This window comes from Ambystoma mexicanum, chromosome 1p, assembly GCF_040938575.1.
Source record: "Ambystoma mexicanum isolate Mex_15411 chromosome 1p, UKY_AmexF1_1, whole genome shotgun sequence".
NCBI classification, from domain to species: Eukaryota; Metazoa; Chordata; class Amphibia; order Caudata; family Ambystomatidae; genus Ambystoma; species Ambystoma mexicanum.
In genome coordinates this window covers 956,293,877-956,312,788 of record NC_090921.1, presented here as the reverse complement: position 1 = coordinate 956,312,788, position 18,912 = coordinate 956,293,877, and the positions used below count along the sequence as shown (strand labels likewise).

Genomic DNA, 18,912 nt, shown 5'->3' with positions numbered 1-18,912 from the left:
GTGTAAAAGACATATGATTTTAAATATTTTAACCAGTATGTGCATCTCCTTCATAAAACATGTTTCTTCAATAACATATGATACTTTTTGTGCCAACAGTGAGAGCATACCTTGCCTTAATTTAGATCTCATTTTAAAAGATTTAAGAAAAATAAATAATGCTATACCTTCCTTCCAGCATGGATGTGAATGTGGCTTGCTTCTGGCATTATACCAAATGAGTTGCCGACAGCCATCGTACGCACAAGAGTATTCATCATCCCCGATGCCGTAACCTTCCTTTAAACAAAAAAAATGGTGTCATCAGTAATATGCAGGAAATCTGCATATAACAGGTGATAAGAAACAATATCCAGTCAAAATACTCAGTTCTGGGGACAGATGGAGATTTAAATGTCAAGAATCGTTAAAGACTCTAAATAGTTAAAATCAGAATAAACGTTTTTGCAAAATATGAAAAGTGTTACTTTCCTGAAACGGTATATTTGCATCATGTATTGGTTTTAGATATACATTCCATATAGTGGTTGCCCCACAGTATTACACTGTGCTCTGAGCCTTTAGTTAAGAGCTTACAAAGGTGGATCAACTGGAGGATGTAAGTGCCACATGTCTGAGAATGTATTTGTGCATTTAAGGCAAATATCTGACAGAATATATACCTACAACACAGTAGGGTTCAAAATGTTCACTCGCCACCAACTAGTTCTGTTGGACTTTTGGCAAATAAGAAAATCAAGTTACTTAACTCTCAGTAACGTTCTGATGGATGTTCCTCCCACAGATTCCTCATCTATACCCATCTTCCATGGCAGTTCTTCTGAAACTTTTCACCACCAGTGGGTGCAGAGCAGATCTGCGATGGCTCCTCAACGCCTCTATGTGCCCCAGGCCAGACATAACATCAGGGCCAGTATATAACGAGGTGCTGCGCCACATTACTTCAGTTTCACCTTTAATGCATAGCACTCTGCTGCCAAGGGACCACAGAACATGAGAATGTGCACTTGCTCTCTGCCAAGAGGGGTAGACTGGTGGAGAGGGGGTAATGGGCAATCCATGGGAGGATTATCCATGGGAAAAATTATTACCAAAAGGAAAATTTGTTCTTCAAATAGATTTTCTCCCACGGATTCCTCATCCATGATATACTCCCATAGAAATACGTTGATATGGAGGAGTGTATTATCAGAAAACTCTGGAGGATAGCCCGTCCAAAGCGAACAATCTTCCACGACAGGGAATCCAAGCATTAATATTTGGCAAACTTGTGCAATGAGGCCCACATAGCTGCCTGGCAAATGTCCAGGACAGAGACCACCCCTCCTCCCACCACCACACCCTGCAGGGCAGACGTGGCAGCCAGCCCTCCGGTAGAATGTGCCCCGAGACCTTCAGGAACATCCTTCCAATAGCATTCCAAAGATGTCCAATAGGTTGCATGCACAGTACAGATGTTCTGAAGCCTGGTCTGGGGAGCAAGCTTGGACGAGCCAGTCGTCCAGGTAGGGGGAACACATGAATGCTCTCCCTCCTGCTGAGACGATCCACATTTACTGCCAGTAGCTTGGTGAAAGACCCCGGGTGCCAAAGGAAGAACGAATGATAATGTTCGTGCTTTTAATACCCCTCTTTTTTTCATCTTTCATCTGCTCGACCGCCTCCTCCCACATTCTCTGCTGATGCTGCTACTTTTTTTCTCTTCCCTCTCCTCCTCTCAATACCCTCTATCCTGCTCCATCCTTTTCTCCCTCTCGTAAACCCACACAACCCCGTCTCTCTCCCCACCTCTGCTCAATTGTGCGGGTTCTTCATCATGAGCGTCGTTGGTGCAAGTCCTTCTCTGAGTCTGACTGGCACTCCTTTTCAACCTATCACTCTCTCTAGGACGAGGCTCCTCTTGCAGCCAAGCATAATTATTACCCCGATTATCTGCATGCCCAATCTGCTCACCTTCAGCATTTGCTTCAATCTCTCTCTCGTCTTTTAACACCACCTACCCCTGATCATTCTCTGCACTCTCCTATTACTGCCTAAATGTATTATTCTACTTAAGTCCCCTCTCTGCGTGCCGCTACTGTACCTTCAACCTCTTCTCCAACCTCCCTAATCTCCCCCCCCTTATTAATCTGGAGACCTTATCACTCGCTCCCATCCAATTGGTTGACCCCCGATCCCCTCTAACTTCTAAAGTCTATCCTTCTCTTGTCTCCTATATTACCACTCTTCTAAACACCTCTTCTCATATCGATCTTTCCTTCCTGCTATAAGCATGCTTCCATTCTGCCTATTCTTATGAAGCCATCCCTCAATCTCTCTACATCTTTAATTTCCGTCCAATTTCTCTTCTTCCCTATCTCTTTACATTACTTGAGAGGCTCGTCTATATTCCGATTTGTACCTTCGTCAACGATAACTCTTCTTCCCTCTCTCCAGTCTGTTTTCAGTCTCAGTCACTCAACCGAGGATTACCATGAAATTATCGAAAGGAAAAATGACTGAATTTCAGCTTTTTTAAAACATTTTTATTTGTTTATTTATAAACGGCGCGCAGGAGAACATACATGGTGACATTACTTAATACTTCACAAGGCATGCAAAACAAAATCCCATCCCCCCACCCCATACGTTCCCCCGAGGGCATTGTACCTGGGTCTCACTCGGCCTGACCAGATGGCGAGGTGTCGCCCATAGATTGAAAAGCTTGTGAGATCAGGCATGGCTTAGAGGTCAGGGCTGGGTAGTTCTGGTCATAGTCTTGTACTGGAGCCCAGGTGTCGGCAAATCGGTGGAGTCGGCCTGCTCATGCCGCCGTGACCTTTTTGGCTATCAGTATATCCCAGAGTTTGATCCACCACAGTGACATCAGGGGACCTTCCACTGACTTCCATGTGCGGCCCACCGTGATTTTGGCGGCCAACAAAGTTGAGATATCAACATGGCCCCCCCTCCCTGTTCTCGGGTAAGTATCTGGGAGCGGGATCCCCAGGAGGACCTGCTCAGGCATTAGAGGAATAGCCACTTGAGTGATGTCCCTTATGGTGGCAAGGCATTGGGTCCAGAACTCCCTTACCTTAGGGCAGGTCCACCACATGTGAAAGTAGGATCCTGGGTGGCCACAGAGGCACCAGCAGTGAGGGTCCAAAGCCTGCTGGAAATGATGGAGGCGCAGGGGGGGATAGTACCATCGCAAGAGCAGTTTGTGGATGAATTCCCGATTAGTAATACAGTGGGATGCTGTGCGCATCCTAGTCCAGATGTCCACCCAGGAGTGGTCCTCTATACCGTGGCCCAGGTCCGCCTCCCATTGGGACATATAGGAGGGTTTAGCGTGAAGGGGGTCTTCTTGCAGTAGTTTATAAAGGGCCGAAATCCTTCCCCGGGCAGCCAGATCATTCACGGTAAGCTCTAGCGGAGTAAGGGGTCGCCCTGCGGCCACTCGGGTCTGAGGGTTGGAGCACCAGTGCCTTAGCTGAGCGTAGGTGAATCTGTCTGTTTCCGCCAGCCGGAAGGTCGCTTTACATTGTTCGAAAGTTAGAGGGTTGTCCCCTGTGAAGAGCTGCCCCAGCGCTTCAAGGCCTCCTGCGATCCAGTTCCTGAAGTTCGCTGGGTGAGCTCCCAGGGAGAAAGGTGGATTAAGAAAGATTGGGGAAAGTGAGCTCAAATCTCCTGGGACCCCCCCGTAAGTCTGCTGGCCCACTCCAACGCCTTTATCGTTTGCTTCGTGGCCGTCAGAACATCTGGCCAGTTTTGGCGTAAGGCCGTGGGGACAAACGGGAGGAAGCGAAGAGGGAGCGGGAGGCGGGATTGTTCGATCTCCACCCATTTTGGGCGACCTGTTGCTAGACCCCATGCTTGAAGGTGGGCCAGCTGTGCTGCTATGTGGTATTTACAGATGTCCGGCACACCCAGCCCTCCCAGTCTCATGTTGGCCACCATTGTTTTCCGAGGAATCTGCGCTTTCTTGCCCCTTCAGATGAAGTCGATCATTTTCCTTTGGAGCCTCTGTAAGGGGGGGAGCGGAATTAGGGTAGGGGGGGAGGCACAGGCATAACAGAAGCGGGGGAGAAGGTTCATCTTGCATGTCGTTATGCGGCCCAACAGGGAGATTTCCTGCGTCCTCCAGCGGGTAAGGTCCCTTTCCAATTCCTTGAAGAGTGGGGGAAAGTTAGCCTGGTAGACTTTCATTGGGTGCGCGGGGATCTGGACCCCCAAATATGGGATTGCGTGGGTGCTCCATTGGAACAGGGTTTGCTTCTCTAGGGCCTCCCTCTCGCCTGGGGGCAGGCCCACTCCGAGGGCTATTGATTTTTGGAAGTTGATGGCAAATCCTGCTACTTCCCCGAAGCCTCGAATCTCCGTCAGGGCCACCCTCAAGGAGGCTTTGATGTTTGTGGTGGTTAGCAGTATATCGTCCGCGTAGAGAGCGATCTTGTGTTGCGTGGTGCCGATCTTCGGGCCGCGGATCTGAGGGTTTTTGTGGATTCGCTGGCTAGCGGATCCACGGCCAAGGCGAAAAGCAGGGGGGATAGTGGGCATCCCTGTCTCGTTCCGCATGTGAGAGAAATAGGGTCTGACAGGCGGCCGTTAATTCTCAGCTGGGTTTTCGGGGCTTGATAGTTCACCAGGATCATCTTCCTGAAAGATGGGCCAAAGTTAAAGGCTTCGAGGGTGAGATGCAGGTAGGGCCAGTCCACCTGTCAAAGGCTTTAGCTGCGTCCAGTGCTAGTAGGGCCAACTGCTGCAAATCCTGAGTGGCGACCTCTATAAAGTCCAATGCCCTGCGGATGTTGTCTTTCGTCGATCTGTGGTTAATGAACCCCGTCTGATCCGGGTCTATGATGCTCGGAAGAATAGGTGCGAGGCGGTTGGCCAGAATCTTAGAGTAAAAGTTAGCGTCCAGGTTCAACAAAGAGATGGGTCTGTACGAGCTATTTTCTTGGGGATCCTTTCCGGGCTTAAGAATAAGAACCGTGATAGATTCCTGCATTGTCGGGGTGACCATTCCGGAGGCCGCGAATGAGTTGAAGAGGCGGGCCAAGGGGGCCGCCAATTGGGGCCGGAAGAGTTTATAGAATCGGGGGGTAAACAGGATTCTTATGGCCTCTTCCACCTCCTCAGTTGTAATGGGCCTTTCAAGTTCTTCTCTTACGTCCGGGTTCAAGGGCGGGAGAGCCGCCTTTTGAATGTAGGAGCGCTGCTTGTCTAGGTCCCTTGGGACCACAGTCATTATTTCAGACTGGTGGGCGACCGCCAGTCGCATTTTCTCATGCTCCACGTATCGGACCGTCCCCTGTGAGTCGCGGAGCCCTAGGATGGAGCGTCGCCTCTTCTCCTTAGCCAGTTTACTAACCAGCAGCTTGTTAGCCTTGTTATTATGGACATAATACCATTGTTTAGTTCTAGCAAGCAAGTTTACTGTGGCATCAGCATAGTGCGCCTCGAGTCTCTTCCTCGCCATCTGTAAGGCCCTGTAGGATTTCGGGGACCAGCCCTTTCACTTATGGGTGGCCTTGGCTTCACAGGCTCCGGTCTCCAGGGCAGCTGGGGTCGCATGTTTCTGTTTGTGGAATGCGGCGCCTTGGGCGATCAGTTCCCCTCTAAGCACAGCTTTCATGGCGTCCCAGGTGTTAGCCTGGGAGGTGTCCTCATTGCGGTTTTTGGTGAAAACGTTTTTTAATGTTCTGGCAAACGTATCTCTCACTGTCATATTCCCCAAGATAGGCTCCAATGGCGGCGAGGAGGAGGGTCTGGGTCATGTGCCCAGAGGGTGAGTGAGGCTGGGCCATGATCCGAGAGGATTCGGGGGCCGATCAGGACATCGTCTGTGAAGGCCAGGATCTGGGGGGATGCCAGCAGCAGGTCGATTCTGGAGAAAGTACACTGCACATACGAATAGAAGGTGAAGTCTTTCTCTTCCGGGTATAGCACCCTCCAAGTATCGACGATGTTGAGCGTGCGAAACAGATGGAGTAGGGCCGTTGCCAGCCTCAGATCCCTGGATGTTGAAAGGTGGGATCTGTCTCTGAGGGGGTCCGGGGAACCCGTTGAAGTCTCTCCCCATGACGACTTGCCCCTCGATGAATGGGAGGAGGGAGTCCTCCAAGTCCCGGTAGAACCCCTCCTGGTGCTCATTCGGGGCGTAGGCTGAGATGAGGGTATAGAGTTGGCCCAGGATGGTGCATTTGAGTGCCATAAAATGACCCTCATAGCAGTGCAGCACGTCCAGGATCTGGGGCTTCAGGCCCGCAGCGAAGAGAATGGCGGTCCCTCCCTTTTTCGTACCGTTAGATGCCAAGAATTTTGTGGGAAAGAGCCTGCTTCGCAGCTGGGAGAAGTTTGCTGGAATTAAATGCGTTTTCTGCAGGGGAGCGATTCAAGTCCCATCTCTTTGCAATCTTTGTAAGATGGATTTCCTCTTTGGGGGGGGAATTCAGACCCCTGACATTTAAAGTGGTGAACTTTGGTTTTAGGTGGGAGGGCTGGCTCTCCGGGTCAGTTGCTGTGGGGGGGAAGAATGGGGGGAGTTAGGTTAGCCATAGCTGTGAGGGGTCAGCAATTGAGGTTCTCCTGTGGCTGAAGGTTTTTAGAAATAGTCTCCAATGGGAGATCTGAACTTCCGAAATCGGCCTCCAATGGGAGGTCCAAACTGTGGCCGGGGGGACCAATTTTGAACTGTTGGTACCTCCCCCGGGCAGCCTGTCCGACCAAGTTCAGGTTCTCTCCAAGGGTAGTATGGTGACATCTGCTTGAAGGAGGGTATGGGCCGCATGGGCTCTGCGGCAAGCTTGAGGAAGTGTAGATGGTTCCATCGCTATGTATCCTTCAGGAGTGACCCACTCGTCATTTGGGTTTGCGGGTTCTCTGCACCTTCGCCCAGGGGGCCAGCCTCGGTTTGGGGGAAGCAGCATTCGGGGCCAGGCCAGCTTGGCTTGGGAGGGACGGTTCCGTGTCCCCGGGGGAGTTTGGGCGTAGGATGGATGTGGAATTGTACTGCCGTAGGAAACAGCCATCGATATCGTATCTGCTGTTCTCGCAGGAAGAGCGAGAGGGGACGGAGCATTCTGCGCTTTTGGAGGGTAAGAGGGGATAGTTCCTGGAAGATTATAAGTGGGGAGCCCTGGAAAGAGAGATCGTCCCTTGAGCGGGCTATCACTGAGATGGCCTCCTTAGTGGTATAGAAGTGGACTCTTGTGATGACGTCCGGAGGGTGATCTGTGTAGGAGCCCCGGCGGGGGCGCATCCTGTGGGGGCAGTCGAGCAGGAGCCGAGTCTCATCCAGGTCCGGCAGCAGAGACTGAAAGAAGGTGCTTATGTATTCAGGGAGCTCCTTATCAGAGATTGACGAGGGCACCCCTGGGATGCATAGGTTGTTGCGCCGGAAGCGATTTTCCATGTCCTCCTGCTTGAATTCAAGGATTTCGGTTCTGTCCATTATTGTCTGGATGGTGCGTTGCATTTCCGTCAGCAAGTTAGAGTGATCCACCGCTAGTCCCTCAGCCTCCTCCATCCTGTGCTCAATATTGCTGACTCTTTGTTCTGCTTGCTCCAGTTTGGCAGTAAGTTCTGTCATACAGGATCTAAATTCCGATTTAATATCGGACATGAATGCCAGGAGGTCTTCCTTGGTGGCGAGCGTTCCCCCGTCATCGGTGGCCTTCTGGGGAGTAAGTTTGGGGGGATCCGTTTTCTTACCCCTATCTGGGGCCAGCAGCATGGTGGTAATGTCAGCCGATTTAGAGGGCTTTGATGCTTTGGACATGGCTTCAGAGTGGGGAGGCGACTTCTGGGGATTGGCCCAAAGTCGAAGTGCTGCAGTCTCCGCCAGCAGCTACCAGGATCAATAGTGGTGGTCGTAGATGGTGGAGTGGGCCGGGGCGCCCCAGGAGGTTGCGTGGGCAGCCCCAGGAGGTTGGTGGGCAGGGGGGCGCGTCTGTGCCTGCACAGGATGGTAGCAGTGCCGTAGTGGAGAGGTCGCACAGGATGAGAAGTTCCAGGTGCACAGCCCCCCCCCCCCCGCAGACCGGAATCCAGGCCAAGGGTGGTGAGGGTGGCTCTCTTCAGGAGGCGCGGGCAGAGGTGGGCAGGGCCGCAGAGGGTGGCGCTTCCACCGCCGGTGGGGGGACAACAGCCAAGAGATCAAGGTCTCGATCATCTGGAGTGGGGGAGCCGGAGGGCCCCAACCAGTGGGGGGAACACTCCAGTGGGCCCCAAAGAGGGTGGCGGGCTTTCAGAGGTGGGCCCCTCTGAAGGAAGCCGGTGGTGGGGGCCCAGTGCTAGAAGGAGGGGTGGGAGGCAGGGCAGCAGAGGGCTCCGAAGCAAAAGAGATGGAGCCTGCCTCGCACACCCCTGGGCCGGAGGAGCCTACCTGGAGCGCCCCCCCCCTCCAGGGAGCAAGGCCCCGCAGTCGGTGATGGGCGGGAGCCTACCTCCAGGCAGGGGCCCCGCAGCTGTAGGCGTGCCGAGTCCATGGACAGAAAGATGCAGAAAGCTGAACGGTGGGCCCCGAAGGAGCCTGAGCTGTATTAGGAGCCACTCGTGAGGAGGCGGGGCAGCTGCGGCAGGAACCTCCTTTATAAGAGGCTCCGATGAGAAGGGAGCCGGGGCACCCCAGGGCACGGAGACCGGCCGGGAGGGCACCGGTGGTGCGGAGCTCACCTCAGGGCACCGTGCCAGCTGCAGTCCCCTGCAGCCCCCAGCCGGTCGCCGCATGAAGCCGGCGGGAGAGAGGGAGACACAAGGTGCTGTCAGTGCGCTCCGGAGATGGGCCGCCCCTCCATGTCGGGCCGCGGCTGGCGAGGGCAGGCCAAGAGGCCGTGGGTGCCAAAAGTTGCGGCCGCCATCTTGGGTCACGGCGGGGAACACTGAGGAAACGTTCCCGTGTCACGATTTCAGCAGTCCTGGGGCGTTAAGCTTCGGGGTTACTGCAGTGGGTGCAGGAGCTGTTCCGCCGCACTATCCCGTGCAACAACGGCAGTGAACATAGCAGGAACCAGCAAAATTGCGATCAAAGCCGCGGACCCATACGGAGGCCATCAATGGAGCCGCCTCATCGCTGGCGCTCCAGGCCACGCCCCCAAATTTCAGCATGTTTTAATAATGCAGGGGGAAACCCCCCTGAGATCCCCTCTCCCCACTACCTTAACTATAACCCTTACCCCACACCTATATTTTAGTAAAATGTCCCCAAATTTCAGGGGGAACTGACAGGGTTGAAACTGGTAAATAATTCAGTAATTTCTCCATTCGTTATATTACATTTGATTATTTCTACGGATACCCTCAACTGAGACTGCTCTTTTCTGCGTCTGCAACTATTTGCTCTCTGCTGCTACACCAAGCACTCCTTTCTTCTTATACTCCTAGATCTGTCCGCTGCTTTCGACACAGCTAATCACACTCTGCTTTTGGCCTCTTTCGGGTTTGCTGATTCTGTTCTTGCTTTGTTTCGCTCTTACCTCTCTAAATGCACATATTCTGTCTCCTGGGCTGGTTCCTTTTCTCAAACCCTTCCCCTGGATCATGGCGTCCCCCAAGGCTCTGTTCTTGGCCCCTTCCTCTTCTTCCATTATACTGCACCTCTGGCCACAATTATCTAATCCTTTGGGATTTCCCACCAGTTGTATGCCGATGATACGCAACTCTTTCTCTCTTTCGCCTCATTCACTCCGGCTATTCACGAAAATCTAGCTTCCTGTTTACTTGCTATACCATCTTGAATGTCAGTTCAGTTTCATGCTCTAAATTTGTCAAAAACTGAAGTTCTCTTCTTCCCTGCCACCAGCATTCCCTCCTTCAGCTCTGCTCGTAATCTCTGTATACATTAATACGGACGTCTTCTTTTCTCTTCACATTTCTACTGTTTCCCGGTCTTGTCATTTCCATCTCTTTAACATCTGTAAAAGCTTGCTTTTTCCAGACTTTCAGTGCTTCCAAACTCCTGATTTAATCTCTTATCTTCTTGTGCCTTTTTTACTGTTCTACCATTTTCTTTGGTCTTCCTCTTTCTCGTTTGGCCCCCTCTAAGTCAATTTGTAATGCTTTTATTCACCTTCTCTACCAGTTATCCCCCTGTGATTCCATCTCACAATCTCTCTAGCTAGCTGTCTTTCTTCCCTGCTCAAATTTAATTTTAGTTGTATTGTATTAAGTCCCTCTACGGTCTTGCTCCCAATTATTTGTCCTCCTTTGTCTCCTTCTACATCCCCTCTCGGTCCCTTCGTCCACAATCCCAGTTTCCATTATCGGTCCCCCGTCCTCATGTACCTGATTGTTAATTTTCCCATCTATCTCCTTATCACTGGTATTCTCTTCCTTTCCCTCTTCACTCTACTACTTCCTATCCTTCATTCCATACTTCTCTAAAGAACTCTTCAATCCTGGACTATTGTAACACCTTATATCTAGGCTCCAATAAACGGAACTTGAACAAATTACAAGTGCTCCTAAATAATGCACTTAGATCTGCCTTAAACATCCCTCGCACCAACCACGTCTCAGCAATTAGACGTGACATACAGAGGCTTCCAGTGTGAGACAGAATCACTTTTCGAATACTAGTAATCACGCACAAATGACTTTCCAACACCGTTCCAAAATACCTGGTTGACAAATTCATCAGGAACCAATCTACAAGACCCAGTAGGTCAAACTATCTACACTGTCTCAACATTCCTAAATACAAACTACAAAAAGCTGGCAGATCTAGCTTCCCGGTGCTAGCAGCTAAGCTCTGGAACTCCATGCCTATAGCACTTAGAGCCAAACCATCCTTTTGGACTACAGAAAAGAAGTAAAATCATGGATTTTCGCCAATGGCTTTTGATTAAAGGCCTAGGTCTAACACTCTTCTATTACTATATGTGTCATATGTATCATTACCTTACATTGTATACGCTGCACCTGTCCAGCTTGTTGACTCGATATGTAACACAAGTTAACCGCTTCATGTATTGCCTTTGTACCAGTGCTTTCTGCTCTGCATAGGTGCCCAGATACCTCAGGGTTAGGTGCGCTCTATAAATAAACTAAACTAATGCTTCTTTGAAAGTGTTTTGTAACTGAATCAATCCCCATTTTATTAAACTGTCATTTTTTTTTTTATGTACAACGCTTTGGAGTAAAGCGCTTAATAAATGCTGAATAAATACAAATACAGCCAGATCATAGCACTCCGAGATATAAATAATGATCCACCTCAACGGGGTCTGTTTAGTCACAACACAGACATCAGCACAACCAGTGACAAGTTGGTCATTCTTTCCTGGCCCTCTTGTCTGAGAATCGTAGTACCTTAGGGATTGCACCAGGTCCAGTTGATTGATCATTCCTCTGCCTTGGAAGGGTGAGGCAGAGAAAAAAAAAAAGACAGGAAGATGGATCTTCTGAGAGAGATGAAAATTCTTTTGAAAGAACGTATGGTCTCACTCAACATTACCATCTCTTTGAAGAAAAAGAAATAAGGATGCTTAACTTATAATGCTTGGAGCCCACTCATCAATTTTGTGGAAGTGGTGGCAACCTGGAAAATCACCTCCAGGATGAGTAATATTAAAGAAGAAGAATGCTCGGGCTCAAACAGAGTGTCCATAAGAAACGTTAACACTAAATTCAAGTTCTGTAACAGAACACAATCCAGCAACATTTGCATTACACTGGGGATCATTAAAAACGAAACCTACTCCAAGGCCCTCTTAAGAAATGAAATGCCAGCAAGATACCCTTACACAGTGCCAATCTGCAGGCCGATCGTGGCCAAAGAGAAAAGAAATTCCAAAATAAAGCATGCGGAGTAAGCAAAAGGGTCGAGATCCCTCTCCTGGCACCTACCAGATATAACTGGCAGTGGCGAGTCCCCAAGGAGAAAGAAGCATGTTTCTGTTCCTTATACCTCAACTGTTCAGCAGCCAAGCCTGAAGGTTCAGACTGTTGATGCTCAGATGCAGGATTCGGCCCTGAGTGGAAGAGGAGGACACCTCTCTGCAGAAGTCACCATGGAGGGTATATGGGAGGTGGGGGGTTAGGGGGGATGACGTCTGGGCCCAGCTTGTTCAGTTTGGCATGCAGGCGGGCGGCAGCACGGTTCAGGCAGATATCATGTGCGGACCACAGAGGGACATTCTGATCAACACTGCGTGACTATCATTACTTTACAGAGGAATAGCCACTCTCCTGTGTGGCTGTGCTCCCACAGAGAAAATATCACCTCTGGGATCTCGCCTACTGTACGGCTTACTGAGCTCCAACCGATGGAGGGGGTGCAGAAACCCCCCAGCCGCCTTAAAAAGGGACAGGGACACATGGCCAAAGTACGCACTTTACTAACCCCAGAAGGGGCCCCGCAAGGTGCTGAGAAGCCCATATCGGTGAACAACCCCCTTGATGGTAGTGGTAAAGGCCTGGCACCAAGGGAAAGAAAGCAGCACGGAAGCCACATTTGCAGTTCACACCCAGGCAAAACCTCCTATAGGAGTGCTGGTCCAGAGCAGAAACGGCTCCCCTGGCGGGGACAACAACCTCCCAGACGCAACAAGTACAACGAGGAGTGAAATGGTGGCTTCGAAGGAGGATATGGAACGCTGCCTCCAGACATTTCAAGACAAACTCACGGCGTCTCCGCAAACACAGTTTCACACGCTTAACACAGAAATTAAAGCAGAGCTGGCAGACTTGCGCAAAGAGATAGCATCACTAGGGGAGAGAGTCGACACCAACGAAAGGGCTTTGCAGGACCTTGCGCAGGAATCCTCTAGATCAGAGTAACTGTTAGACCATTTGGCTAGGACAACACACAATACTGAACTCCAGCGTGACGATCTCGAGAACAGATTGCAGTTGACCAACATCCACATTTGGAACCTTCCTGAAGCAGTACGAGATGCAGACTTCAAAGATCAGTTGTCAAATATATTCAAGGACTTTTTGGGTGCCGAGGAAGACACGGAAGTCCCAATAGGCAGGATCCACCATGTGGGACCAATGCGCAAGGACCCAGGTGCCTGTCCGAGCGACACCCTGGCCGCATTGACCTCTTACCCGCAAAAATAACTGATCCTGAAGGCGGCAAGGAAATCAGCTCCAATCCAGTACTGCGGAACGGAGATACAACTTTACCAGGACATTTCACAGCTAACCCTGCAGAAGAGAAGAGACATGCGCTGTCTGCTGGAGCACCTGAAAGCCAAAAAGATCACATACAGGTGGACTTTCCCTTTTGGCCTCTTCAGTTGGAGCAGCGCAACCCATAGGATAACCACTAAGGAAGAAGGAGCTCAGATAATGCAAATTGATCTGGACGATCAGCCTGGCCCTGCGGCCCAAAACAGATAAATTAAGGGTCCCCGTCACTGGGCATGGACGACGAAGGAACACACCAAACGGAAGCTCCAAAGCCAGCCCCTCCGAAGCACACCTAGCGCTGGCCCGTTGGCCAGAGAAGCATCAACGACTTAAGGGCTGACAATGTAAGAAGAACCCTTCCGGGATACGAATGCTACTGATAGCAACACAGGGGCCCACGGGCTCACCTTGGAATGCAAATAGGAGGAAGGATAGGGGTGTTAGGATACCTTGTAGAAAAGTCTCCCTGAGAAGTTCCGTTGGTTGCCTCCAAAGTATCGTCCATGGATGGTTTAGGAAGGGCAACCCAGGGTGGGGTGGGGGGAGGGATTACATGGGGAGGGAGGGGTACATACACAGGGTTGACCACAATACAGACTATCAGAATGGGGAATCCCCGGCAGTAGGCACATTCTGATCAACACTGCTATTCCAGTGTTTGACACTGGACGTAAGGGGACTGAATACTCCTGTAAAAATAGCGGAAACTAGAGCGCCTTCTCTCCACACATCAGCCCGATATACTTGCCATGCAAAAGACACATCAGATTACAGGATCAACATAAACTAATGCTACGGCCATACTCCAAGTTATCCAGGCTAACGGCAAAAAGAAAACAGTAGGGGTGCACCTGGCATTCAAATCAAGTGTCCAGGTGTCAATTTTGAGCACACAAGTGGATAAGTCTGCTATATTTTTGGTCTTGCCAAATTGGGTCAGATCACCCTGTGGGTAGCCTCAATATATACCCCAAAATCAGGACAGGAGGGCTTCCTAAAGACGGGGCTATCGCGCATAGAGCGATTTGGGGAGGGCGAGACGATTCTGCTGGGGGACTTTACATGGTGTGGAACCCTGCGCGAGATAGTAATACGAGCACCAAATACGCCCAACACCCGGCATCCAAAGCCCTTAGCGCCATATTCGAGCAACTGGCTCGAAGGGATGTATGGACGGCACCAAGAGGGAATGAGATAGCATACACGTACTACTCACACGTGCATAAATCGTTCTCTAGGATCAATTATATTTGGGCCTCGACCACATTAATGGGCCGTAGCTCAAATATTTCCACTCCTACCATTACCATTTCTGGCCACAACCAGATAACACTCACCCTCTCCCTCCCTGCCCAACACTAGGAATACTCTCTGGACATGGAAATTCCCTGTTGGCCTTCTAGCAGACCAGGCCATATGCAAGTAGTTGGTGCATGAAATGCGAGATTACTTTTCCGTAAATCCCGATGGGGCGACCAGCCAGGCCATTTGTTGGGACGCTTTTAAAGCAACTATAAGGGGCAACCTCATAGCGGCAGTGGCACACAGGGGCAAAACAAAGGAAAAGAGTAGAAGCAAATCTTGAAAAGGATCTGAAAACTATAACGAAGCAAATGTCGACAGACTCCAGTCCGCGGCTCCAGAGGATGTATAGGGACGCGAAGAGTAGACTAAACCTTATAAACACGAAACATGCGGAAAGGAGCCTGCTCTTCCTTAGGCAAAAATACTATATTAAGGCAAACAAGGCGGATACAATATTAGCGAGACAGCTGAGAAAGAAAAATGCAAATCAAACTATCCTGGTGGTGGAGGGCCCAGGGGGGACCGTGGAGACAACCACGGACCAGGTCACCGCACAATTTCATGCTTTCTATACAAACCTTTAACGCCAATATTTGCACGCGACCCCACTGAAAACAAACCCAACGGTAGAGAGGGACCAGTTGGAAACAGAAATAACCCGAGAGGAAGTCCAGAAGGCCATTGCAAATCTTCCCCAAAACAAAGCGCCTGGCCCAGATGGCTATCCAGCATCCTTTTATAAAAAATGTAGCCCCATTCTCGTGCCCAAGCTTACGGAACTATTCAACTCATTTGCCACAGTAATGCCCACTATGGAGGAGGCCAGGATAATGTTATTTCCCAAGCCGGGCAAGGATCCGGCGAAGTGTGGGTCTTATAGGCCAATGGCACACATGAACTTGGATGCAAAAATCTATACTAAAGTCGTGGCTAACCGCATCGTACACCTGATGCCGACCCTAATCCATCCCAACCAAACAGGATTTTTTATAAACCGAGAAACCCACGATAACCTGCAGAGGATTTGCCATTTGTTTGAGAAAGTAAACAAGAAAGGAGACAAGCAGTTCTGGTCTCATTGGACGCAGAGAAAGTGTTCGACAGGGTGGAATGGGACTTCCTCTTCAACATCCTGCGAACATTGGGATTTGGGCCCAAATATATAGCAATGGTGCATGCCAACTACACCAACCTCAAAGCTAGACTGCGGATAAATGGCCAGTTGTCTCACCCGATCCCACTCCAGAGTGGCACGAGGCAGAGCTGCCCCCTCCTCTACGCACTACACTTAGAGCCCCTTTTAACGTGGATCTACTCATCAGTAGCGATCAAGGGTATTTGCTTCGGCACAGAACAAGTTACTTGCCCATGGTAACGTTCTTTCGACTGGATTTTCCTCCCACGTATTCCATATCTATGATATTTCCCAATTTCCAGCTTGCTGCCTCGGAAAAATAATGTCAGCAGGGGGTACTGTGCATCGATGCCTGTCGACTCAATGTCCCTCAGAGGCCTTTGTCTCAATGTCGACGTCACTGCAGGTATATGTAGCACACGCAGCGCCCGTTGGCCTCAGTTCCGTTTTGACGAGTGGAGTTTTACCTTGTATTTGATGGTTACTCCCCTTGAGAGAGCGTAGACTGCAACCGCAAGGGAAATTCTACTGCGGGGTAGGGTGGAGGAACATCCAGTCGAAAGAACGTTACCATGGATAAGTAACTTGTTCTTCAAATGGATGGTGTCCTCCCACGTATTCCTTATCTTTGATACACTCCCAAAGTATTTTCAAAAAAGGTAGCAGGCGCCCCTCTCCAGAAAGAACATGGCATGATAACCTCTTCTGTGGTTTTTTCCCACTATGAGAGTCTGCAGTCATCGCTTTTTGCTCACTGTACCTTTCACTGATGGGAAATATCCATTTGCATATCAGTCTTTGTCCCGCCCACATGGGCAGTCCAGCACCGAAATGCTATGGCAATTCCCTTCTGAACAAGAGTACCAACAGGCAACCCCATACACGTGTTTCAGCCTTGTTGGGCCTCATGTTATCTCCCGCCATTGTTGCCAAAAAAGTTCTTTCAAGATGTTCTCCAGAAAGGTCCAGCGAGACTGTTTGGGATTTGTAGGAGATCTGACAACCTTCCTGAGAACTGCGACCGCTGGGTCCTGAGAGCCCATTGGAGAGATCTCATTCTCAGGCGATCCTCTGGCACAAGAAAAATGCAGGATGCCATGAGGACGAGCAACCTCAGAAAATCGAAGGGTGGTAGATGTTGGGCATTTTGGAATTTTGTCACCATCTGCAGAATGAAAGTAAGCGTCCTGCAGGTCCAATGAGACCATCCAATCCTGAAGCTGGAGGGCCTGAAGAATCTGAGAAAGAGTTACCATTTTGAAGTTGGCCTTCCTCAGAAACTTGTTCAAGTTTCTTAAGTCCAGGATGGGTCTCAATCCTCTGTCCTTCTTTGAATCAGAAAATATGGGGATAAACCAACCCTTGTTCCTTTCCGCTACAGGTATTGGTTGTATAGCACCTTTTTCCAGCAGGGTTAACATCTCCTGCATAAGGAGCGGATCTGGAATCTTCAAAGAGTTGTTCCCCGGTGGATGACTGAGGTTTTTGCAGGAAAGGTATGCCGTAACCTATAGCGATAGCGTTGATGGCCTAGACGAGTGTGTCAAAGGGATTGACACACGTGGCACCGTGGCGGTGGACACTCGAGGCGTCTATGGCTTCTCCATCGGTTTTGGCGCCGACCTTTTCAGTCTTGTAATAGAGTTTTCGTTTGATGTCGATGACGTTGTTTTGTCTTTGAGGAGACTTTCTCTCGGCTAGAGGGATGAGATCGCTCTCGAGGAGACTCGGCAGCCGGGGCCGAAGATGCACAGCTCTTGTTATTCCAAGGTCTTTCCACTGGAGCCTCGCCTCTAGGTGTTGTCGAGGGGGGCAAGGCCGCATTCTCGAACACATAGCATACAGAGCCTAAACTCCTCCCAGTGTACTGGTGTACTAGATTTGGAAGGACAAACGACCCATTCAGGTGAACTGGATGACCAGGAGGATGGCGACCTATGGCACCTCTTTTTTCCATGCATCGAAGTCAAGGAGTGGTGCAAACCATTTCGCGAACAGGAACGTTTATACCTCTTTCAAGGAGGAGAAGTTGTTCTCGACTCGTCTGATGTCTTTCGTTTAGATGTAGTAGAGGGGGATTTTTGAGGATCATCTGTTGCCAAACTTCCCTCTACGCTCTCTCAAGGCTTTGGCCATCCGACAGGCAGTCCTTGCACTCCGAACACAGATGATTTGATCCCAAACACCACAGGCAGATCCTGTGCGGGTCCGTCACAGACATTCTTTGCACAGCAGTCACAGCACTTCTTGAAGCCGGATCGAGGAGTGGACGACGCCGGTGAGGAAGCCATATTGCGTTGAGACTCGAAGTAATAATGATAAAGATTTTCAAAAGTGTTCTGTCAGGTACTTGACGTTACATATCCGAAGCTGTGAAGCACGGAAAAACTGAACTGAGGCCAACGGGCGCTGTGAGTGGTACATATACCTGCAATGACATTGAAATAGAGGCCTCCGAGGGACATTGAGTCGACAGGCATCGACACACAGTCTACCCTGCAGAATTTTCTTTTGCTAGGCAGCAAGCTGGATATTGGGAAATATCAAAGATAAGTACTACGTGGGAGAGCACAATCCATTCGAAGTGCACACACTGATGGCCTATGCGGACGATATGGTCCTAGCCACCACGGACCTGGTTCGCTCACTCCCAACAGCATTGTCGGAGTTAGGTAAATTTGGCCAGGTAGCCGGACTAAAAATTAATGTCCCGAAATCAGAAATTCTAAACCAGTCAGTAGACCGGGAAGCATTACATAAAGCTAAAGAAGCAACGCACTTTAAGTGGGTCCCTAAACACATTTGTATTCTAGGGGTGTCTGTTACGTGCACCCTGGGGAAATTATACAAGGAAAATTACCAAACCCTTCTCACCAAAACCCAAACTCGGCTACAAACGTGGACTCTGCTCACGATCACTTGGTTAGGTCGAGTCAATTCTTAAAATGGTGCTCTTACCCCAGATCCTCTATCTTTTTCAGGCCCTTCCCATTAAGACAGCCTTTTTTCCGAACCATAAATACGATGATCTCCAAATTCATTTGGAAGAATAAACGCCTGCGGATAGCGCTGAAAACGCTAATGCTCCCCTAAATAGAGGGGGTCTAGGTCTTCCAAACTTTCAGGGATACTACAGGGCTGCCCAACAACGAGTGATAAAAGAGTGGTTTACAGAAAATACAGACAGAAGGTGGGGACTTATGGAGACCACGCTAATAGGTCAGCAGAAAGGGGAAGAATTGGTACTCAGTAGGCAGGACAGGCCCCAGAACATTAATTGTAGCGAGATCACGAAACTTGTGATAGATATCTGGGACAGCACAATCAGGCAACACCATTATTCACCAACCCCC

At 49.9% G+C, this 18,912-nt stretch overlaps 1 protein-coding gene across 1 annotated transcript in view; it reads right to left on the bottom strand.

The window, feature by feature from the left end:
- Positions 1-18,912, bottom strand: part of RSPRY1 (ring finger and SPRY domain containing 1) — a 1,045,708-nt gene that overhangs the window by 350,173 nt on the left and 676,623 nt on the right. The window contains exon 11 of the mRNA XM_069653445.1: positions 168-279. Within this exon, the coding sequence (XP_069509546.1) occupies positions 168-279 (112 nt within the window). The remainder of the gene's footprint in view (positions 1-167; positions 280-18,912) is intronic.